Raw genomic sequence first — 25,120 nt, forward strand, 5'->3', positions numbered from 1 at the left:
TAGTTATATTTACTAAAATAATTAAATAACTCAAAAATTATTAATTTAATTTTACATGGTAAACTTTAGTTGAATTTACTAAATAATGTGTTTATTTACACTGTAAAAAATACTTTGCTGCCTTAAAATTTTTTGTTGAATCAACTTGGATTTACAAGTCATTTGAGCTTACTATTTATCTTGACTAGAGATGAGTTGTTATAACTACAGGTGAGTTGTTATAACTTATAAAATTAAGTTGACTTTTCTCAGCTGTATTTTATAAGTTGTGACAACTCATCTCTGTTGACATGACTTGTAAATCTGTGTTGATTTAACAAAAAACTTTAAGGCAGTAAAGTATTTTTTACAGTGTAGAATTACTCACATTTTTGTGTTTTTGGTTAAATTTGGTTAAAAATAATAACGTTTTTTACAGAATTTAATTATTTTATTTAGTTAAATTTACTAAGCCACCAAATGATTTTTTACAGTGTGGTTGCCTTAAAATTTGAGTTAATTATACTTTAAGACATAATTTTTACTCAACTCTTTTGATTGACTCATATTTTTAAGTTGAATTAAATCAAGATGTTAAGGCAACCAGGTAACTTACGTTTTAAAGTTAAACAAACAAATATATTTTTACAATGTATATGCGTTTCCATTATTTATTCATCAAACAAATCACAAATAAAAATTTATACAATTAGAAAAGACTGGTAAAATAACATACGAAGAACAATAAGCTATTTATATCAATATTTATTGGCTGCTTTTCTCCTTTCGCAGTTTAGATTCAGTTACATAATTTATGTCAGCATTTTGAAAGGACATATACACATATTTACTTCCATTCAACATGTTCCTTTAAACCACATGTAGTGTTCTGTATAATACCTCTATACTGCATGGGCTTCTCTAACACCCTATTATACAATCAAAGTGATATGGAAAAGATAAGCCAACAATCAAAGAAAATGTGAAAACTAATGTAATCATACTAAGCTATTCTTGTACCAAGGAGTCTGTAGAAAAGCAGGGGATAATTGTTAACCCAGGGTTGCTTTGGTCGTAATATCAATACGTACATACCCATAGAAAGCAAGGCTAGAAAAATGGAGACAAATTGTTTAACATTCTGATTGCTTAAAATACAAAAAAGGCTGTTTATAATGCAGCATGGCCAAAACCACACATGGGAATACAAATAAATTGGAGGCGTATTAAAACACTGGTCATGGCAATTAGACAGTTCGACTAAATATATTCTGAAACAGATCAATTTACACCATTTAGGCTAAACATTACACCATCTGAGGCTAAATCATTTACAGAATGCTTTTTGGTTACTATGATCACCATTCAATGAGATTTGAAATGTAATAATGGCTTTCATAATAGCAGTAAAACATTACTCTCAAGGAATACATTCAGATTTTAAAAGCCAATTTTTAATTGAGGAAAAAAATATTTTTATGTTTCTGTAAAGTATTTTCAGTTTTTACACCTTGTGAACCCAAAACTAACTCTTTCCCCGCCATAGACGAGTTATCTTGTCAATTAAGAGAAAACATTCGCATAAAAATGTGTTCCTGATGAATTTTTATCTGCAATACCAAAACGTAAATGTTGAAAGCAGAGGGTCTGTTCTTTCATTTGATATATTTGTATGTTTATATATTTTTAGAAGAAAATTTTCCTGGAAGGCATTTTGTCAAACTTTTGTGAAAATCACAAAAAATGCTGGCGGCAGGCAACTTCTCAAAAAATGGCTGGCGGGGAATGAGTTAAGATCAGGTTACAAGTATAAATTAGGGATTTAACCTGCTTGTTCTGAAGAGAAACGGTGCAATGCACATACAAGTGTTACAGGTTAGCAAATTCAAATGAATAAATAAATACAAATAAAACATGACCAAACTTTGCCACTAGGCTATATAAAAGCTGTGCCCATAGAATTGAAACACTTTATTATAATACAAAATAATGACAACCGCACACATAACCAAAACCACTTCTAACTTCGCCTGGCCTCAAAAACATTTTAGATAGTTGAAGGTATGAACAAATCTTTAGCGCAATCTGCCCATATTGTAACTTTGCCCGGTAAGTCTTATTTGCCCAAATTAAGTTAGAATGTGTAATGCTCATGAAGATAAAACGTTGCTAAATGCTGAAGACCTTTATTTTCATATACAGTATGAATGTGTTAAAATATTTACCTTAAAAAAACATAACCGAACCGATGGGTGAAAATGCACTTTATATTGCCCTTGTTCATTATACCCAGACACAAACAAAACAAAAAAATTGGAAAATAATTTTGTCAAAAATTGGTGAATAATTCCTAAATTCAGTCAGGGCTTGATACTAAACCTCTCTCCTGGTTTAGGGCAACCTATCTGCAAAGAGACTTATAACATCAGCATTCCATAAAACAGCTAAATAATTATAAGTAAAATATTTTTTAGATAATAAAAGCGGACTAATATAATAATATGGAAGCATGCACTTTTATGATAAAATACCTTGTTTGGATTTGGTTTCATGTAAACCTCTTTGAATTCTATGTATATTATTTATACTGAAGGATTTGAATTAATACTTTGAAGGAAACTATACTTTCCATGAAACACACACGAATGAGCTCTCATCTATACAAGAACTTCAAAACACTGAAAAATTACTTGCTTAAAGGGCACCTATTACGCAAAATCCACTTTTACAAGGTTTTTGGACATAAATGTGGGTTGGCAGTGTGTGAACACAACCACCCTACAATGACCCACTCCTTTAAAAATATGCTCATTTTCCAGTTCCCCCAGAGTTAAACATTTGATTTTTACCGTTTTGGAATCCCTTCAGCCGATCTCCGGGCCCGTCGGTACCACCCCCAGCATAGCTCAGCATAATCCACTGAATCTGATTAGACCATTAGCATCGCGCTAAAAATAACCAAACAGTTATTTTTCTTATTTAAAACTTGACTCTTTTTACATCGTGTACTAAGACCGACAGAAAATTAAAAGTTGCGATTTTTTAGGTGATGCTAATGGTCTAATCAGTTTCAATGGGATATGCTAAGCTATGCTAAAAGTGGCAGCGCCAGACCCGGAGATCGGCTGAATGGACTCCAAATGGCAAAAATCAAATGTTTAACTCTAAGGGGTTGTGCACACCAAAACTTTTACCCCCGCGGCCGGCGCATGTTTTCAACAGTGTCCAATGGAAGCTCGGCGTTTTTCAAATAAGCCAGCAGCTAGCGGTTTTCTTCCGCGCTGAAAACCGGCGGCGGGCGGTTTTTCCACACTCAGCGCTGAGCACCGAGAAATGTTCAACTTTGGAAGAAAAGCTCCGCTCGTCAATGTCAGTTCTCACGCGGCCGTCCAATCACAGTGGAGGTGGGGTGGGACAAGTATCACAGCAACCAACCGTCTCACAGCTGACGTATCAGAGCTACCAAAGCGCTTAGCTGAAGAAAGCTGGCACTCAGCTGAAAAACAGCTGGCATTTGGCGTTGTCCAGGCGTTTTCAGCCGCGTTTAAAAGTTTTGGTGTACACAACCCCTAATGCTGCATTTACACCAGCCGCGGTAGAGGCGGCAAGCGCGGGTGATTTACATGTTAAGTCAAGACGCCATTAGGCATCCTGCGGCGCGTTCTGCGCGAATTGACAGTTGCCGCGGGAATTGCGCGAGTTGAAAAATCTGAACTTCGGCGGATTTCCGCGCCACGTTAACCAATCAGGACCTTGCTGTAGTAATGACGTGACTACAGGAAGCGAGCAGAGTCGCAGAAGCCCCTCCCATGACGCGAATTTCCGCATGAATGTCTCGAATGACTAGAATTTTACGCGTGGCTTTCACACGCGTATGAAGCGAGTAAACTCAAATGTTCATTTTGCCACCTCTACCGTGGCTGGTGTAAACACACCATAAGGGACCTGGAAAATGAGCATATTTTCAAAAAAAGTGAAGTGTCCCTTTAAGCCCCATTAAACCAAATCAGTCTCATTAGACATGCTGTTCTGATTCTCTTGTTTAAGGCGGAGTGCACAATGTTTGAAAAACGCTTTGGAAAAGGAGACGGGCCAACTACCAAAACACACTTATAGCCAATCAGCAGTAAGGAGCGTGTCTACTAACCGACATCCTTGCCGGGTTGCATATGTGTGGGGCGGGTCTTTTAAAAGAAGGTCCAGATTCTATTGGGGTAGGGGCGTGTTTGTTTAGGTGATTTCAAATATCAACATTGGCTTTCAAACATTGTGCAATCCGCCTTTAATGTTATGTCACAATGATAAAGCCCCGCCCATGGCCACTGACTGACAAGCCTGCATTACCATTGCCCTCGGTGAGTTGTACGCTGTCCACCATATCTCAATAGTAATAATACTGTTGTTTCAAGAACCACCGTTAGATCTATTTTAACTGAAAGCGCTCACTGTCTCTTTGGCAAGGGAGTGAGGAGCAGTACCCTTATTTGCATTTTAACCTATACAGACATGAAAACATTTTGCTCACACCCATTTTGGACATGCTATAATAAATGATCTATGTGGTATTTTGAGCTGAACCTTTACAGACACATTTTAGACACACCTACGACTCGTATTACATCTTGTAAAAATGGGCATAATAGGTGTCCTTTAACAGACGTGAACTGCTGTTGTACGGAAAAAGCCAAAAATAGTCAAATTTAAACTATTCCTTTAGCTTAAAAAATGACCTGAAAATAATGCCGGTAAAGTAAAATTGAAGGCTATGAATCGTACATTACTTTGCTGTTACCTCCAAAACTTTAACTGCAGACATTTGGTCCTTTGCATGAATATAATTTTCTCTGAAACAAACTTCAAACAGAAAAGCTTCACATTTACATCAAAGGATAAACAACAAGACCATCAGTGAAAAATATAACCTACAGTACTAAATATGATTCGACCCCTCTAGGATATAAGTCTACTAAATGAACACAGGCTGATTTGTGATAAAATAAAGTTTTAAAACGACATCCGAGAAATGATTTCTTAGCCACGGTGTTTGCTGGGCATTTGCTGTGAAACACTGCTATGCTATTTTCTTCAATGGAAGCAACATACGCCCATCTGACACTACCATCAGCTTTATGGTTTCCTAATACTCCTGAGCAACTCCTGGGGAATAAAAATGTCGGAAAGCCCAAAGTGAATCTTTATAAGCATGATTTACCCATCCCACGTTACCATGTTCTACATAATAATCACGAGAAGCACATACAGGATATTCACAGCAGTCTTTACATGTTTGTGTGACAAATACTCCCTCCATCTCACGTCTAGAACTGAAGTGTATTTACAGAATTGAATTGGCACTTGACAATTACATACGGACGTCTGCCTTTAGCTCTTTGCTTCAAAAATATCACTTTAAACGGCAGCTCTCTGCAGTCTTCCTGGAGGCTGTATGTGTGTTCTCCTTAACATTACCTTTCTTTGTACATTTTTTTCTCGCATTATAGGAACAGGGTGCACTCATCCCCAGCGTGCGGGTTTGTCGGTTTCCCATCGCATGGGGATTTAAGAGCGTTTAGTCCAGTGAAAGCAAGGGCTGCATGTTCTCTTCTTCACTTTTCACTTTTTCTGGTCGTTTCAGGACACCTGGCTCCACCACGGACTGGGACCTGTGGGTATAAATAAAATATGAGCACGGGAACTAGTTTTTGGAAAACTCAAAAAATGTGTACATGCAGTGGGTGCCGCAAGCCTGAGACCGCACTGAAAATGTAACATGCATGTACTGTAAGTGCTGTGCATGTCAGAGTCATTCAAAGGGAACTATGTCTGATGGAATATGGCATCTTTGTACACTGTGTTGGCCTACTTTTGATGGAGTCATCTGGTAGTGGCAGAAAAAGCTTTGAGGACAGCGTGCTATCATTCATCATGCACGGATATAGGACATACTCTGACAGAAGGATTTATGTATAAACTATGAATGTTATCATGCAAATTCATCAAAAACAGTAGTTTGGGACTTGATCTATAACCTGAAGACAAAATGATATAACATTTACAATAGGGCTGCATAACGATTAATCGCGACTAATCGTTTGCAAAATAAAAGTTTTTGTTTACATAATATACACTCAACTAAAGGATTATTAGGAACACCATACTAATACCGTGTTTGACCCCTTTTCCACTTCAGAACTGCCTTAATTCTACATGGCATTGATTCAAAAAGGTGCTGAAAGCATTCTTTAGAAATGTTGGCCCATATGATGGCAGTTGATGGAGATTTGTGGGATTCACATCCAGGGCACGAAGCTCCCATTCCACCACATCCCAAAGATGCTCTATTGGGTTGAGATCAGGAGACTGTGGGGGACATTTTAGTACAGGGAACTCATTGTCATGTTCAAGAGACCAATTTGAAATGATTCGAGCTTTGTGACATGGTGCGTTATCCTGCTGGAAGTAGCCATCAGAGGAAGGGTACATGGTGGTCATAAAGGGATGGACATGGTTAGAAACAATGCTCAGGTAGGCCGTGGCATTTAAACAATGCCCAATTGGCACTAAGGGGCCTAAAGTGTGCCAAGAAAACATCCTCCCACACCATTACACCACCACCACCAGCCTGCACAGTGGTAACAAGGCATGATGGATCCATGTTCTCATTCTCTTTATGCCAAATTCTGACTCTACCATCTGAATGTCTCAACAGAAATTGAGACTCATCAGACCAGGCAACATTTTTCCAGTCTTCAACTGTCCAATTTTGGTGAGCTCGTGCAAATTGTAGCCTCTTTTTCCTATTTGTAGTGGAGATGAGTGGTACCCATTGGGGTCTTCTGGTGTTGTAGCCCATCCGCCTCAAGGGTGTGCGTGTAATGCTTTGCTGCATAACTCGGTTGTAACGAGTGGTTATTTCAGTCAAAGTTGCTGTTCTATCAGCTTGAATCAGTCGGCTCATTCTCCTCTGACCTTTAGTATCAACAAGGCATTTTCGCCCACAGGACTGCCGCATACTGGATGCTTATCCCTTTTCACACCATTCTTTGTAAACCCTAGAAATGGTTGTGCGTGGAAAATCCCAGTAACTGAGCAGATTGTGAAATACTCAGACCGGACCGTCTGGCACCAACAACCATGCCACACTCAAAATTGCTTAAATCACCTTTCTTTCCCCCATTCTGACATTCAGTTTGGAGTTCAGGAGATTGTCTTGACCAGGACACACCCCTAAATGCATTGAAGCAACTGCCATGTGATTGGTTGATTAGATAATTGCACTAATGAGATATTAATCAGGTGCTCCTAATAATCCTTTAGGTGAGTGTATGTGTGTGTGCTGTGTATAATAATTATTTGTAAATAAATACACACTCATGTAGATAATTAAGAAGTATTTTGTGTATGTACATATACATAATTTATATTGTATGTATATAAATATTTAATCTACAGCACAGTGTTGCCCTCAGGCAACATACTACCTTTTTGAGCCTCACACCGACACTTTAATTTTTTTATAAAAAAAATATATGTATAATATCACCTGACATGTCTCTCCAATGAAATGAGGGGCTGGAGTGGTTGTGACCTTTTGTTTGGGGGTGGAGCCATGCTTTTGGAAGCAAAGCCACATGGGATCCAGTGCCACCAATTGACAGGATAAATATCACTTTTTAACATTTTTAAATTTAAATAATTTTACAGAAAAAATATGTGTATGTGCATCAGTATGTAAAGAAGTATGTTTGATTGTCTGAAGACTTTCTTTGTTTTTATTTTCATACTAAGACCGTGTTTTTTGTTTGTTGCCCCAGGGCAACGTTGTGCTATAAGGGTACTAAAACACCAACGTTTTTTATCTGATAAGATATGCATTAGAAAGTTTAACTCTAACAAACATCAATCACAAATGATTCCACTTAATCACAAACATGACTAATTAGTTTTATGGGCAACATTGTGCAGTTAGACCACTTTTATTCAGGCAAAATCATCCCAAAATGATGCATAACACACACATAAAAACACACACACACACACACACATGCACACATGCACGCACACACAAACACACACACAAACACATGCACATATTTGTTGGTTTATATGTTTATATGTAAATGTGGAAAACATTAACACATGCAGTGTTAGTTACAATTAGTAGTGTTCATGTTTGGCTATAATCATTTGTGATTGATGTTTTTTTTTCTAATGCATATATTTATCATATACAGGGTTCCCACACCTTAGTTAACGTCAAATTCAAGGACCTTTCAAGGACTTTCCAGGTCCAATACCCTCAAATTCAGAGTCTAAATGTGGGGACATACCTGTATTTCAAGGGAGAACAAGGTTACAGATACATTGTTACAGTTCCCTTTCAAGGGAACTCGCGCTGCGTCACTGCGGTGACACTTTGGGGACGCCTCTAGAGGTAAGTGCGTCTGAATGTGTATATCAAATTCAACCAATGGTGAAGCTAAACAACAAAGACAGGGTGACGCAGGTGCCAGGAAGTATATCGCTATCTGAAATATTGACGACGTTACAGGGACGCAGGAAGTATGGCAAGGGAGACGCAGCGTCTCGTTCCCTTCTCAGGGAACAACAGTAACATACTGTACGTAACCCGAGACGTTTTCAAGTGTCAAACACAACTATGCAAAAAAGCATTTTGGTATGAATCAACATTCGCATACAGAAGATATAAGCATTTAAACTGAACAGTTTAGCATGTGTGCTTAAAAGGCTAGAAATGTATGATATTATCCTACACTACACAGGGAATAATATGGATTTTTTACCAGAAATCTTCTTGCATAAAATACATTCAATGACCTGTAATTATGTATGTATATTTTCAAAAACTTCCCAGGGCCTTGAATTTTTCCTCCCAGATTCACAAACTTTCATGGATGGAAAACCTGCATATAAAAAACCTTGGTGTTTTTATACCATTGTAGCACAATGTTGCCCTGAGGCAACAAAGTAAATTCTGAGTCAGGGGTGGTGGGGGGATAAATTGTATGATGGATATTTTATCAGTGACCCCCAAGCTCCCAAAAAGTGAGGTGAAATATTTTTTTCCCCAAAAAATAAAAAGTCATGCCATAGAGGGTTAAATATATTTTTTCTTAAAATTATACATGCATGTGTGTATTTATATATACATAATTATTATACACAGTACACACACATATATGATGTAAACAAAAATGTTTATTTAGCAAACGATTAGTCGCGATTAATCGTTATGTAGCCCTACTTTACAATAAATTTACAATTTAACTTTCATAATGTGTGACGTAGTAGATTATTGATTTTAGTAGGAAATCTGTGAACATATAATCTTCATCTCTTTAAGGGGGAGGGGTAATGCTATTACATGCATGACTTATTAACCCAGTTAAAGAGTTGTAATCCTCATGCTAAACAAAGGCAAAGTGTTAAAAAAGCAGTTGAGCGTGTGACATAGTATTTCTGGATCAAACTCACGCCTCCTCTTCCTACAAGTTTCAGATAGTTTTTTTAACATGGGTACCTGTTATGTATCAGTGACCCCATATTCCTTATATGGGCACATCCCCCAGAAAAGCAAGTTCAAAACAATGGATATAGTTTGTTTATCCGGGGTAGCAGCGAAGTTTTTCTTGTGTGTTTGTTTAATGCTAGATTTCGAACCATGAGTCACAGGCGGTAAGTAAAACTGCATTAAATGTCTGTGTGTTTAGTTGCCAAGCAGCGTGTAAGTGCATATAATGTAAATGACACGAACATTTAGTAAATAGGGTGGCCATTCGTGCCAGTTTCGCCGGACGCGTCCCGGCCAGGATTTCGGGTGTGTCTTACGGAAGTCGCATTGCTCGACCGCATACGTCATCAAGGTTCTCACATTTCAGTTAAAATACATTAGAAAATTAAGATTTATTTCTTTGTAAGACATACAATCATTGTAGTTTCATTCTTACCTGGAAATGTAACGATTGCTTTTCTGAAACAGAACCTGAAATATTAAACCTTGATGAGGTATGTGGTTGACCAACGCGACTTCTGGGGAACGCCCCCGAAAAATGGCACAAATGGTTACCCTATTAGTGAATTATAAGTTATCCAGATATAGTAGGATAATGTTTTGTGTGTTGCTTGCCCGTGACTTGCTCCGCCCGCTGGACTCCTCCGGGATCTCGTGCTTTTCTGGAAACTGATCTGTCTTTTATAAATCTGATAACTAAAGACTCTTCTGAGATATAAAGGAAGTAATACTACTCTATAGGTACTCAAGATTAATATAAGATGAGCAGAAACAGTGTTATGTGAGCTTTATTATTGACAGAGTAAGACCATGAAATCTAACTTTGGTGCTCCTAACCTCATAGATTATGCCTTACATATACAGACTAAATATCTTTAATTTTTAACCACACAAAACTATTATAGTCATCACAAAAATAATGGAAACTGTGGTAATGTCAAATAAAGGTCTAACCGTAATTGTATTGTTATGAACCCATTGCAGGTCATGGTGTTGGTAGGGTTGTTTTTGTTTTTGAAATGTTTCATGGGAGGTAGTAAATTTGTTACAGCTGTGTTGTAGATTTTAGACTATTGTGAATTTAGAAACATTGATTTTGACTTTCAGTTTTAAACAATCACAGAATGGCATTCAAGATGTCCCCCACCAAGAGGTCGTGCTAATCCAGCAATGCCCTCAATACAACACAAATTCAAGTGAAATAAATTTATGTCTTCATGACCTTTCAGGAACAGACAAATGAGGTAGTGGGGTTTTAATTGCTTTGAATAATTTACGCTTAAGAATGTAGGTGTTGTTTTTTTAAAAACAGACATTTCTCTGATAATGCTCATTTGCAGCACAATTACTTTTTGCCCAAAAATCTAATTTCCATAACTAGTACTGGTTTGGCAAAGCTTCATAGTCAAAGGGGCGCCACCAAACGGACGTCGCTCAAATACCTCTGGGGGCAATTGTATAAACCTAAAACCAATCAGAGCGATGAAGGAGATGACGTATGCAGAGCTATATCAGACTTTTTCCGAATCCAGTCGGTAAGACAGCGATAACATCTTTTTTTAGATATGAAGGCTTTGAATGATGTTCTTTGCTTGGGTTTTAACAAAAAGAAAAAGTTTAAATCGCATAAAAAAATGCGACAGCTGGTTCAAGCGAGTGATGTTCCATGGTGGCATCCATCTTTGTAATGTACAAAATCTTTTACACTGTCGCTGCGCTGTCGTCATCGTGTAAAGCCCGCCCCAACGTTTCCGATTGGTGCCGCAATTTCGACGGATTAGAAATGGGCTTGTATGGCCTCTTTGCCAGACTACTTGCAGAGCACATCTAAATTTGCCCGAAGTTGTCTGGGTTTTCCCAGGCTACTATAATGTACCCCATTCATGGAAAGTACCAAGCGAAGTGCGTATCTCACATACTCGCAAGTCCTGGGCCTGATAGGCAAACAGTTGATTTATACTGAAGCTTTGAACGCACCATTGCACACTGTGCTATATTTGGATGGTCACATCTCTGTACGCTTACAGTCTGAGAGTCTTGCTGTATTGAGATGTTAGTCACAGGTAAACCTCTATCACATGTGTTTACGCTCCAGATGCTTGTGTGTATATGCGCTACATCAGTCACGGCAGTGACTTCTGCCTGATTTCATGACCCAGTAAATCGAGGCACCTGGAAAAGGCCTGAGACGATGCTTTTTTTACAGCTCCTCGACTTGACGGAGGCACTCGATCAAACGCGTACCTCGATAAAAATGCACATGTATTTCAGAGGAACAGTGTTTAATCATCAGACTAGGGACTTGGTTGCTAAGTGCAGCAGTAACCAAGAGAAAACATGTGTACTCAAAATGTGCTTCTTGGAACAAACACGTGTGCTGTACACTCTTTACGCCTCTGGCAACGCTGCTCATTTATCCAGAGAAATACTATTTGAATAAAGAATTTGAACAGACTGCTGTAATTTTACAGAAACACAAACCTCTTCATGGTTTTGGGAGACAGATCTTTTTCCAGGTCTTTGACGGACAGGGTGTAAGACTCGGGGCAGTAGTCAGTGTCCTCATCGTACGCGTGGTCAAGTAACGTTCTGGCCCAGGTGCCCATGTCATATGGAGGCAGCATCCCACCCAGTTCAGATGGTAGAATCTCAGGCAGAATCAGCTGGTGCAAGCTGTTCAGATTGTTTCCATGCATGAAGATCTAAATGTGCGAAATATAAAATATTGTTATTTTATTTCATCTTTTTGATTATCATAACCTTTGTACACTATCAAAAAAAAATGGTCAGAAAGTGGTCCCTAGCCGCCACTGGGGCAGTACACTTTTAAAAAGTATAACTTTGCACCTAAAGAGCTCATAATAGTACCTCACAAGTGCATAAAAGTACCTCTAAGGTACATATTCGTACCAAATGTATACATATCTGCACCTACAGTACTGTGCAAAAGTCTTAGAACTTAGAAGTTTTAATGTCCATCCATATTTATTTTTCAATCTATTTTATTAACTTGTTTGACTCTGTGGACCCTGTACCGGGTCCAGAATTATCTTATTTTGACTTAATATAAAATATTCCTTTAATTTTTAATGGTCTGTCATGGACCCAGTACCACATATGAGATACTGTTTGAAAGCTTAGACTCTCTACTTTCTGCAGATATGCATCACTTTGAGATATGTTTCACTGTAAGAAAGTTAGTTACACTTAATTTACACTATCACCCCCCCCCCCATATTTTTTAATATCATTTAATATTCACATATTTCATATTTTTCAAGTATGACAAACATGGGCAAGTCCTATATCAAATGAAAGCTCTCACTCTCAAGAATAAGGCTGCAGTGTTATTTTTGTCCTATTATTATCACATATCCAACAATCGTCGAATGAATAATGATGCAAAAAATCGTCTTTTGTAAACATATGGGAAACTTGAGTGTGGACTGCCTCAGATAGCACAGATAGCCACAAATGCTACACCATCTTTTCTCTTAGGTCCTACTCTAAAAAATGAGCCCATTCACAGCATTTTCTTTGGTTGTGTGCATGAATAATCCCTTGCTATTTATTATATGTGCAAAACAAAAAATTAATATTTATATGAAAAATGTATTTTCGCACACTTCAGTAAAATGAGAATAACTTTTGAATGCGACATGCTAAAGAGTTCATTCTTTTTTTGGGTGTTTACTGTCTGCTGCTGGTAACAACCAGAACTGTCTGCAGTCTGCTAGAGCACCCAGAACCAGAGTTATACACTATCAGAGACCATATTTACAACATAAAAAAAGAAAATTTGGTGTTTTATCATATGAAAAACCACATAAATAACAATATTTGTCACAAACAGCAGCTTTTTATGTAACTTCAAAAGGTTATCTGCAAAATGATATAAAGATTTTGCATTTATTCCACTGTATGTGGTTATGGTAGCACTTCAAATGTTTTTTGGCAGAAATTTAACTCCATAAGCGTATTATTCCTCCCATCAGTTGGAGTAAAATAACTTTTGCATTTATTATGATAGAGAAAAAATTCCCTTTTCCTCTGTAAGCTGGCAATTGCTGGAATCAAACAAAACTGTCTGCAGGTTTCGTTACCACTCAGGGCCAGAGTTATACACTTTTAAATACAGACTTTAGAAAAAAAACATCAAAAAGCGCCTATTTATTTTTGTGTTTATTAGAGGACTGACAACACATACAACCATGTTAAGCACTTTTAACAGTGTTTTATGTAATGTCAAAAGGTTTCCTTTAAAATGATACCAAACTTTTGTATGTGCACCTCTGCTTGTGGGTATGAGAAGCTTTTGAAATTGGGTAGGCCAAATCCAGGCGAAAATCCCCAAAATAGCCTCAGAGTGTAAGAGGTTAAGATACAAACTGAAAATACAGAAAATATCTACAAAAAAAAATTTAAATTAAATTTTCAGTACTAAATGTCTTCTTTAGGCATCGCCTGTGTTTAATGTGACCTCTCTTGGCACTAAACACATGCTGAGCGGTTTTGAGCAGAATGAAGTAAAAATACTAAATTCTTTAAAATTAGAAATTAGGATGTAATTTTATTTAGGTTTAAGAGATCTTGCAGTTTCCTGCTATTGCTCAAGTGGAAGAGGAGTTTACCCTAAAACTTGACAGATCAGTTTACATTTTTGTATAGTTTTTAATACTATATACACATTTCCTGTATTTTCTGGATGTAGTACATTAAAGAGTCTGAGAAACAATTATATATGATCACTATAACACTGCAAAAACAACAAATTTCATTCTGGCATTGTGGCCTAAGACTTTTGCACAGTACTGTATATGGTACATATGAGGACCCTTTTAAAGGGTACTGCCCCAGTGGCAGCTTGAGACCATTTTTTGACATTTTTTTCAGACAGCATACCCCTGTCCAGTGTCCAGTTGATACTGCAGTCTTCGTGTTCAGTTTAAACTGCATTTTGTTGATGTTGTTGAATTGGTCTGGTTATGAGAAAACTTTTGGATGGAACTTTGGATGTATTGGAAAATGCATCATGTGACATATAAATACCCGTATAAAAAAATCACAGTGAGATCTCTTTTCTCTTTTTCAATTAAGAGATTTCTCTTTGACCTCAATGAAATTAAATAGAGAGCAAATTAAAACTTTTGCTCAAGTGTCCAGCGTTTTCATCTAAGAAAAAAGACCCAGAAATCTCATAAATGTCTCCATTTCAGAAGAGATCTCAAAAATGTCATAAACTTAACTCATATTATAGTAGAGGATTTCAATATGAACTTTTCTCATCAAAATTTATGCAAATCCATTTTACCTGTACAATCAAAATACATATTACAGCTCCATACCTGCATTTGTTTCTATATATTTATTTATTCTAAGCACAACCTCTGAGCAAAGAGAAATTCCTATGGGTATAGGCTCAAAACACCTGTTTCTCTCACCCGTTTTCTTGTTTTGTCCTTCAGAAAGGGTCGGATGACTGTATAAAGAGCGTGGATGTACCAAGGTTGGTTGACAAAATGGATCCCTCCAAAACGGGCTGGAAAGCTGTCCTGTGGGTAGCACAAATGGAAATATCAAATACTGCAAAGAAGACAGATAATACTTGTGTGTATAAGAGGATGGGGAGTGTTTTAACACAAATGATTTAGTTTATTGACACTTTGTTTTTAAACTCTGATATATCCCATATAGGCTATCTGCTGTATGTGCAAACATCTAATTGTTCATATAGTGTAAACTGGTGTCAAATAGAAATAGTGTGTAGATGACCCTGTGTGATTTGTTACACTTACAGAACAGGGATTTTGTACATATTTGTATTGTAGCAATTAAATGTACTAAATAAGCCACACCCCATGACAGGCACCCATTTTACCAAAAATGACTTTAATTGGTAACACCTAAAAAAAATGTTTTTCAACATTTTTAACTTAAACATATATAATTAAATTTTTTACGTGTTACCAATTAAAATTTGATTCAAATTTTTACTTTTTTACAGTTTAAATTATGTTTAGCCTTAAAGTTCGGCATAATTAGAGGTGTGACCACTTGAGTGACTGGTGAACTGCTGCTGTCACTACAGTACTGTTGAGCTAGGTGGGAGTGGTTTCAGCAACCAGTTACTTTAAGTCCACCCATGTCCCGCCTCTTTTTCAATTTTCTGTTATTCTTGAGTGACGCGCGGTGACACACTGCCAAGATAGCAACTACAGGCTCTGGCTATATGGGCTTCAAAAAATGCTCTTCACAAACTTACAGGTGACGTCACGTACACTACGTCCATTTTATAGCACAATGAAATCACATTTCAATACACATTTTGTGAAATTAGCAGTAGGGGTGGGCGATATGACCAAAATCTTCTATCACGATAGGATTCATTTTATATCATGATAACGATATGTATCACGGTAGAGTTTTTATGGTTTAATAAGGTTTTTCTGTTATTAAAATCTTTAATACCAGATGTTCATAATTCTCACAAAAACCTTATACAAGCATAAAAGAAAGATAAAAACAAAGAAAACTCAAGCTTTCTAAAGATAAACAATCAATGATAAAGGAATGATAATAAATAATTATGTATGTGTGTATATATTTTTTATTTAAGGTTGAAAAGTGATTTAGTCAAGAGCAGTGAGAGATTTTCTCTTAATGCTGTTGATAAACACGAGTGACAGACAGGAGCAAAATTAGGTAACTTCCCCTTTAAGACCGGATCTCATACACTGTTACCCCGGATTTCCACCGACTGCGGAGCGGCTGCAGATCGAAAGTAAAAAGTAGCGGCTTATACGGCTCCGCACTCCGCCGTCCGTCAATACCCACCGGTTCCGTATTTGTTGCAGCGTGCTGAAGTGACGAGGACCCGTGAGTTCTCGCAAATTCACATGAAGATCGCGCGATATCTAGTTCTGTCTCCGCCCATTATGAGGTTGAATTATGACGTTATTACAAACCAGCCCAGATCCCAACACGAGATCTCGTGAATTCAGGTATGATCACGCGATAAATTCATGGCTCCGCCCTGCGGAGCTGTCCGGCATCCGTCAAAAATAGAAGCTCTGCGTATTTGTGCCGGAGGGCAGCGGATGGCCGGAGCTGTGACGGATTCGGAACGCAGTCAGTGGAAATACACACATTGAATTGAATGGAAACCGATTGACTCCGCCGCCGTTCCGCAGCAGATCCGCAGCCGCTCCGCAGTCGGTGGAAATTGAGGGTCACACATGCGCTTTCTCTTTAAGCTGTTTACTTTCTCTAGAGCCTTAAATGGTCGTGTTTATGATAGCATACTTGCAAAAACGGGAATTTTGACGCATATATGTATTTAAGGCCAATAAAGCGGGAAAAATGCTCACAAGCTTAATGAGCAGCGGTTGCGCGACTTGCGTGCTCCTCACCCTCAATTTCCACCGACTGCGGAACGGCTGCGGATCCGTTGCGGAACGGCGGCGGAGTCAATCGGTTTCCATTCAAGTCAATGTGTGTATTTCCACTGACTGCGTTCCGAATCCGTCACAGCTCCGGCCATCCGCAGCCCTCCGGCACAAATACGCAGAGCTTCTATTTTTGACGGATGCCGGACAGCTCCGCAGGGCGGAGCCATGACTTTATCGCGTGAGCATACCTGAATTCACGAGATCTCGTGTTGGGATCTGGGCTGGTTTGTAATAACGTCATAATTCAACGTCATAATGGGCGGAGACAGAACTAGATATCGCGCGATCTTCATGTGAATTTGCGAGAACTCATGGGTCCACGTCACTTCAGCACGCAGCCGCTCTGCAACAAATACGGATCCGGTGGGTATTGACGGACGGCCGAGTGCGGAGCCGTAACGCAGCGGACCCGCTCTGCAGCCGTTCCGCAGTCGGTGGAAATCCGGGGTCACAGACAGAAAGAGCAGCGGTTGCGTTTCTTGCGCGATCCTCAGACACAGAAAGAGCGCACGCATAGATCTGTTGTTTGTGTTTCAGTGGCTTAAAATAACTTGTTTTAAAACTGCGGTGCTTAAATACATGTACAAACCTTACGTTTCCATAACCACGCGCACATGAGCGTGACGGGCGCATAACCTCGATAGAGACGATACTCCAAAATCTCTACCGGTTGACAAATTTCTACCGGTTTATCGCCCACCCCTAATTAGCAGTATACGAGGGGGGATTAAAGAAACTACGGCAATAGATTTCTAACCAATCAGCAGCTCTCCAACCTACAGCCTCTTTTTAGGTTCATATGAGAGATGCTAATGCTTATCTGAAATAGTTGGAGATCCACACGTGGTTCCTGGTTCCACAGAGGATTACACTAAAAGGCAGACATAATTCCCATTTCACCTGTTGATGTCGATAAAAACCTTGCACTGTTCACTAATCTTTCCTGTAATCCATATTCATAAAGCTGACTGGAAAAATCCAGAGAAGCTTCATAATAATCTGTTATTTGCTTTGCACAGAAAAAGGAAATCTTAAGTAATGAGGAAAAAGATCTACAGGTCTTAATACTATTTCCCTTATTTTTTGTTGTTTTTTCGCAAATGTATACAACAACAATATGTAAATAATACCTATTGGCTTCTTGCTATCAATAAAAAAAAACATATGGCTTAGGGGGCAGTTGTGGCCCTATGGATAGAGTCAGGCTTGTAACCTGAAGGTAACCAGTTCGAGTCTCATAGCTGGCAGGTTGCGAGTGTAGCCATCCCAGACAGCAGACGACTCTGGACCGGATCAACAGCTCTGGCGCTGATCCGGTGCCGATCCGGCCCAGAGTCGTCTGCTGTCTGGGATGTTTCCATCACCATAATTTTATGATAACGCCAAATTTCTACAAAAAATCCCTTATTTCGCAAAAAAGTTTTTGTGCTCGCTTGAGGTGGTTTTTGACTTCTAAAAAAAAGACTAAATGCGAATAAAGGGAGATGGAACGCATTTGCCGAATAAATTTGGACATGGCAAACATTACCCCACAACACGGATCGTCTAGCTGTTTCGGCTGAAGTTGTCTTTACCATATATGGGGCTCGATGTCGTCTTAATGCGCGTGCTGCTAGTGTTTGCATTAAAAATGCTGCATTTCTTTATCATTTAGTTTGGCAATATAAAGCTGCACTGCTAGTAAATTAATAACTTGCCCCATCGTGACTACATGCAGTCATGTCTGCATTTTCTAAATGTGCCTTGTTTTGTTTACTGTTGGTAACTAGGTTACCAATACCACGGTCATTTGCTCGAACAACTTAATGAAAACGCACCTCTTTATTTTTGCGAATTTTGAAAAGATTCGCTTCACGATTGGATGTAAACCCAGCTAGTAATGTACTTGAATTTGGAAAATGTATGAAGTCATGGGATCTATTAATACATTTGGCAAGTCTTTTATACAGTAACACAATACAGAATGACCAAACTGGGTTCTTTTGGTGAGACTGGTGGACATCTGCAAACCTGCTACCCATGAGCACAGAGGTTAGATTTGGCTCTGGATCTGATGTGGAGCTGGTGCATGATGATTGGCCAGAGCTTGCCCAATGGGGTAGCATACAATGATACAGTATCTTTGCTCTGGGACACCACTGTTATAGGAGATAAAGGTCTACCTGAATTAAACATGAATATCTACACTACCTCAAGTGTGAGCTCCTGAAACTCAATTCATCTGTATCTTTGCAGTCCGACAGTGGGGGGAGACAAAGGGGAAAATGTGTTTTATGCTAACAAAAAAAACGGATATGAATTTTCATTTTTATACTGGCGATCTGCTCCAAAACCTTGACAGCAAAGGTGGAGACAGCAACTCCCACTAACACCGTAACCAATCACCTGATAAATCGATAAGCAATATATAAATATCGTACATGTTAATCTACATTCCACTTCCATATTAACATCAAATATGTGTTTTAAAGTATAACTGTATTTGCTTTGCGTATATAATACATTAATGTAGTCAATTGTGACACTGGACCACAAAACCATGCAGTCATAAGTCGCACGAGTGTATTTGTAGCAATAGCTTTTTTTGAAAAGTTGCCCACCAGCCTTTTTGTGATTTTCACACAAGTTTCACAAAATGCCTTCCAGGAAAAAGTTCTTCTAAAAAAATATAAACATACAAATATATCAAATGAAAGAACAGACCCTCTGCTTTCAAACAAACTAACAAAACGGGAAAAAAAAATTTCATCCTATCTATATTTTTTATCTGCTTATAAACTCTTAAATATGATAAATGTATAAATAAAAAATAATTTTTTGCTTCAGTTTTTTTATAAATTGCATAAGTGCCATCTGGTGGAGTATTACAGATAACATAAAAACTCATCAGGAACACGTTTTTGTCATGCAAATGTTTTCTCTTAATTGACGAGATAACTTGTCAATGGCGGGGAAAGAGTTGAGTAAAATCATGTTCAATGAAGATATTTTGTAAAAAAAATTGCCTAGAATATCTCGAAAATGTATTTATCATTAGTCATGTGTTGCTAAGGACTAATTTTAATGTTGATTTTCTCAATAGTTTGAGGTTTTTTTGCACCCTCAGATTCCAGATTTTCAAATAGTTGTATCTCAGCCAAAACAAAGCATACATCAATAGAAAGCTTTTTATTCTGCTTTTTTATGATGTATAAATCTCAACTTTAAAAAATTCACCCTTGACTGGTTTTGTGGTCCAAGATCACAATTTCTAGCCTCATGGACAGACACAGCAACCTATTTCAAACATCCAGCATACAGTAGGATTAAACCGCTAGTCCAAATATCTTTTTATACACAAAGTGTACCAGATTTACTTTTTTTTGCATTAAATTGCCGCTTGCGTTGGCAGTTACTAAGTTGCAGAGCCTGTGTGTGCAAATATCTGATAATGAAATTTAAATGTCTTATCTTGTTGTTTTTATATGTTTGCAGTGGTAACCGCTGACTGCTGGTGTGTATTAATCAATTTTTGACTCTTGTTTACTGTAAACGATTTTAATATGAAAACAGTCATTAGATAATGCGATAGAAATCTATTATCATAAGCATGCAGCTAATGTTGCATTATAAGAATTCGAATCAAACGTGAATTTGTATAAAAGCTATTAGTGCACAATAACATTGTTTAACAAAATGCATTTTCTGACACTCTTACTGTACAGTAGCTACAAATCAAAGACACTTTAAACTTTTCGCCAAAGCAGAACATAAAACAGACGATTGTGCATGTCAAGGTTATTTCTGTGACACATATTTAATTTTCTATATCTGTCATTGATGAGACAAACATTTAGTCCTGCCCCACACTAATGCTATTGGTTGAGCCATTTTAAACCACACCACACTGTTGCATCCAAATGGGGTTTCAGAAAGCAGATATGCAACATTGAGAAAAGCTTTACAAAAGGTTTGTAGCCAAATGGATTAATTTGAATACAAAACCATCAAGCAGCATAAACTAGGGCAGCGAGTCAGATCGACTAAAATCAAGCAGTGCCAGAAGATAATTGCTCTTAAATGTGTCTCATCGTAAAATCAGGAAGCATTTAAAACATCAATCTGCAATGTTAAATAATTACCGGCTTTAAACAGCTCTGCTAAATGACACTTTATCAAAGCTATTGCATTACTTTGAACTTGATGGGGTTGTGTGTAAGCTGATGAACTGATGACTTTATCTGCTTGTTTCTGTTTCAGTGGCTTGATGTGATCTTTTGTAAGATGCCACTGATGTCTGAATAGTAAGGTAATGGTAAAAAATCCTTTTGATGAGGTCCTTGAAAGATGCAGCCTGAGGACAAGTTAGCATTTTATCGTGGTCCTCTTTCTTATTTTTTTTTTTATCGTGGACAGTAAGCTGTGCTGTTTCACGAACATGCTGCTGGTTAAGGATTTATAGAAATGAACCCTGATTTCTGAGAGCGTCTATAGATACACTGGTTTCTTGACTCAGACATACAAACAGCAAACTTTTGCATTTACAAACTTTTGACTATAAAGTGTGATCCACATTTTAGTTTCGCAAACAACGGCCGCTTTGAATGACTAAGGACCTCCCATGAGGCCACATGACTGACAGGTAAAGCAACCAATCACGTTTAGTTTGTGCCGTGTCATTTTTAAGGGGTGAAGAAATGTCTCCACAATAACAACCAGTAAATAATTCATTCAAAGCACTCATATACCTCATCTGGGTAATATACTTATGCCGCAATAGTTAGCCTGTCTGGAACCGAGCTGACTAAAACTACTATAATGTATGACACTTGCATTACATATGAACGGCCCCTACTCTAATAGGATTCTGTTTCTCTCCCCCTGTCTCGTCCTCAACCCTGAGGACAACGAGACAAACAGACCCAGTTCCTGCAGCTGTGAAGGTCATCACACCACTGATCTACTGACCGTCCTTCAACGAGATGCCCAGCCGATGCTTGACCAGTGACCACCAGCGGAACCAGTTAAATTTGCTTACCCGTTCACATACCCCGATAGTATTTATATATAAATATATATGTATCTCTCTCAAGGGTTTTTTCCCTCCTAGGAGTTACTAGCCAGGAGGGTTTTTCTCCTAGGGGGTTTTTTCATCCCCTGGAGAGTCCGCCACCTTTGGCTTAACTTACTACTCTTCCTACATCTATTAATGTAAAGCTGCTTTGAAACAATTAACAATTGTGAAAAGCGTTATATAAATAAAATTGAATTGAAAAAATTCACAAACGTGTCTTTAGTTAACAACAGCAATGGCAAACACGTTAAAATATATCTTCTTTAGATTCCACTAATCGTTTTAAACAAAATTTTTGGACGTCTTTTAAAGAGCCCCTATTGTCCGATTCACGTTTTTTAAATTTCCTTTGGTGTGTAAGTGTGTATTATAAACATTACATGTTAATGATATGCAAAAGGTACAAACCCCAAAGTAAACGATGACGTGAGTTATCGTCTCCAACATAAATCTCTTTTTTTGGACTACAACAAACACACAGATTGTAGGCCACAGTTTACTTCCTAGACAAGACCGACATTATCAGAACTCCTCCCACTTCAGACTCACAGCCTGTAAGTTAAAGGCGGAGTACTCACAGCCTGTAGGTTAAAGGCGGAGTGCACAATGTTTGAAAGCCAATGTTGATATTTGAAATCACCTAAACAAACACGCCCCTACCCCAATAGAATCTGGACCTTCTTTTAAAAGACCCGCCCCACACATACGCAACCCGGCAAGGATGTCGGTTAGTAGACACACTCCTTACTGCTGATTGGCTATAAGTGTGTTTTGGTAGTCGGCCCGTCTCCTTTTCCAAAGCGTTTTTCAAACATTGTGCACTCCGCCTTTAACTCCTGTAAGCATTGCATTGTGCGCGAATCTTTCAAACATGATACAGAGCGTCACATTTCCAGCTGACATCAGAGGTATTCAGGCCAATCAAGTGTACAGATTAGCTGGCCAATCAGGGACACAGAGCTTTTCAAATCCAAGCCTTTCAGGAAAAGTGTGAAATCTGGAGCTACAAAAATGTACGGTATGTGAAAAATATTTTTTTTTAACCATAAAGCACGCAAACACATTGTATTATACCAAATACACAAAATAACATTGTTTTTACCAATGAAATAGGTGCTCTTTAAAGACTTTATGTCATAAACCTTGCATACTTTTGCGTTTACCTGACCTTGATGACGCAACCATGCTGGGTTGTTTAAAACCATGGTTGCTTCGTCCATTTTTGACCCAACGTTAAGTTAAAAATAACCCAGACATTTTAGACTAATTTTTATAATTATTTTTCCTGCAGTTTTGCTTAAGTAAAATATACATTTATATTTATGCATTTGGCAGATGCTTTTAGTTTGTGTTTATCCCCGGGGATTGTACCCACGACCAGTGCTCAAACAGTTGAGCTACAGGAACATAGGTATATCATTTTTAACATTAAAGTATTTTTTGTGAAGCCAACATGCTTAAAGACTTTTGCACAGTACTGTAGCCATTAGCAATATCGTATCTAAAACAATTTATCATAACCAAGTATACTTAAAGTATAATGAAGCTTAATGCTCTGACACATGACATTGCTTACATCAGTAATTGAAGCCCTGCAGGAGATTTTTCATCCACCAACCCACTAAGTTTAGCAACGCATGCTCAATAACACAAAGATGAGAATGACTCGCTAGCTGTCAGCTCTGCTGTGTATCACAACAGCCCCACTACAGTGTGATAAACAGCACGACCGTAACTGTGCCACTTTGCAGCAAGCAAAACAATTAGTCAAACTGCTCGATGTTAGACAGCCGGACCTTAACCTACAGATGGGCCAGTCAAACCAATTGACATAGGGAGCAGATGTAAACCCAATCTGTGTGAAGGTGGTTCCCATGTCCTCTACATAAAACGGGGTCTTTCCTACCCTAAATCTCACTTTCCTTCCTAGTAAAACTGTCTGCTGGCTCTATTGCACATCTCTCAAGAACAGAGATGTTTTAACATTTTACATTTTAAATTATTATTTAAACATTGTTACCCAACCCAATGGCGTAGTCAAATATGGACAAACCCAACTGTTGGTAAAAACTTCGCTTGAAAAATCTAGATTAATTTAACCGAAGGGTTGGGTTTGTCCATATTTGACAAACTAAATATTTGCTTGCAAAAATATTTGCTTTAATGTCTGTATAAACCTGGGGCGAGGCCAGAAATTTTAAACTGAGTGGTCCTCAATGACTGCTCTTAAATTACATAATTTTACAACATAGTGATTAAATGGATTACATTAAGTTTTTTGAGTCATGGATAGAATAATTTTCAGATCAGCAAAAATGGATATAAGAAAAATAAAAGAAGAATAAATAAAAAAATGTTTAGCATGTGGAAATAGAAAAGAACAAAGTTACAAATAAAGTTTAACAGTAGTATTTAGGACAATAAATATAATCAAATGAATAATAACACTTATTCAGTCTTCTTCATTTTATAAATTAAATATAATTTATCTTTTTAAATATACAGAAGTGTTTTTTCTTTTGTCTTTTGTTGTTTGATTAACATAATGACACAAACATAAGCAGATTTCTTGAAGGTTTATTGCCACTTTAAAGGGACACTCCACTTTTTTTGAAAATATGCAAACATTTTCAAGCTCCCCTAGAGTTAATTTGATTTTTACTGTTTTGGAATCTATTCAGCTGATCTCTGGGTCTGGCGCTAGCACCAGAGATGTATAAAGTACTGGGGGACCAGACTTGAGTAAAAGTACAAGTGCTCTATCAAAAAAGTGACTTGAGTAGAAGTTGAAGTGCTCTTTAAAGACAGCACTTAAGTGGAAGTACTAAAGTGTTAAACATGTTTTGTACTTAAGTATTACAAGTAGTTTATTTTAAAATATACTACTCAAGTACTGAAAGTAAAAGTACAAGTATTGTGTAATGTAGTTATTAAATAAAACAGTCAAAAGTTTGAATATAATATTGTTAATATTATTTCAAATGTTTAAGCTAAAGGACACTCACAATTCCTTTGGCTGTAGCAGGAGTACAAGGACAGGAATGTTCAGATTAATTCAGATTAACTGATATGGCGATAGAGAATTCAGTATTAATGAAATATTAGTCA

The 25,120-nt window shown here is 37.7% G+C and overlaps 1 protein-coding gene across 1 annotated transcript in view; it reads right to left on the reverse strand.

Annotated features, from left to right (window-relative positions):
* Positions 1 to 729: 729 nt before the first annotated feature.
* Positions 730 to 25,120, reverse strand: part of clvs2 (clavesin 2) — a 36,866-nt gene continuing 12,475 nt past the window's right edge. Inside the window, exons 3-5 of the mRNA XM_055186505.2 lie at positions 14,953 to 15,063; positions 11,993 to 12,213; positions 730 to 5,642 (exon numbers count right to left, since the gene is read on the reverse strand). Of these exons, the coding sequence (XP_055042480.1) occupies positions 5,549 to 5,642; positions 11,993 to 12,213; positions 14,953 to 15,063 (426 nt within the window). The 3' untranslated portion in view covers positions 730 to 5,548. The remainder of the gene's footprint in view (positions 5,643 to 11,992; positions 12,214 to 14,952; positions 15,064 to 25,120) is intronic.

Source organism: Misgurnus anguillicaudatus, chromosome 18 (assembly GCF_027580225.2).
Source record: "Misgurnus anguillicaudatus chromosome 18, ASM2758022v2, whole genome shotgun sequence".
Classification (NCBI taxonomy): domain Eukaryota; kingdom Metazoa; phylum Chordata; class Actinopteri; order Cypriniformes; family Cobitidae; genus Misgurnus; species Misgurnus anguillicaudatus.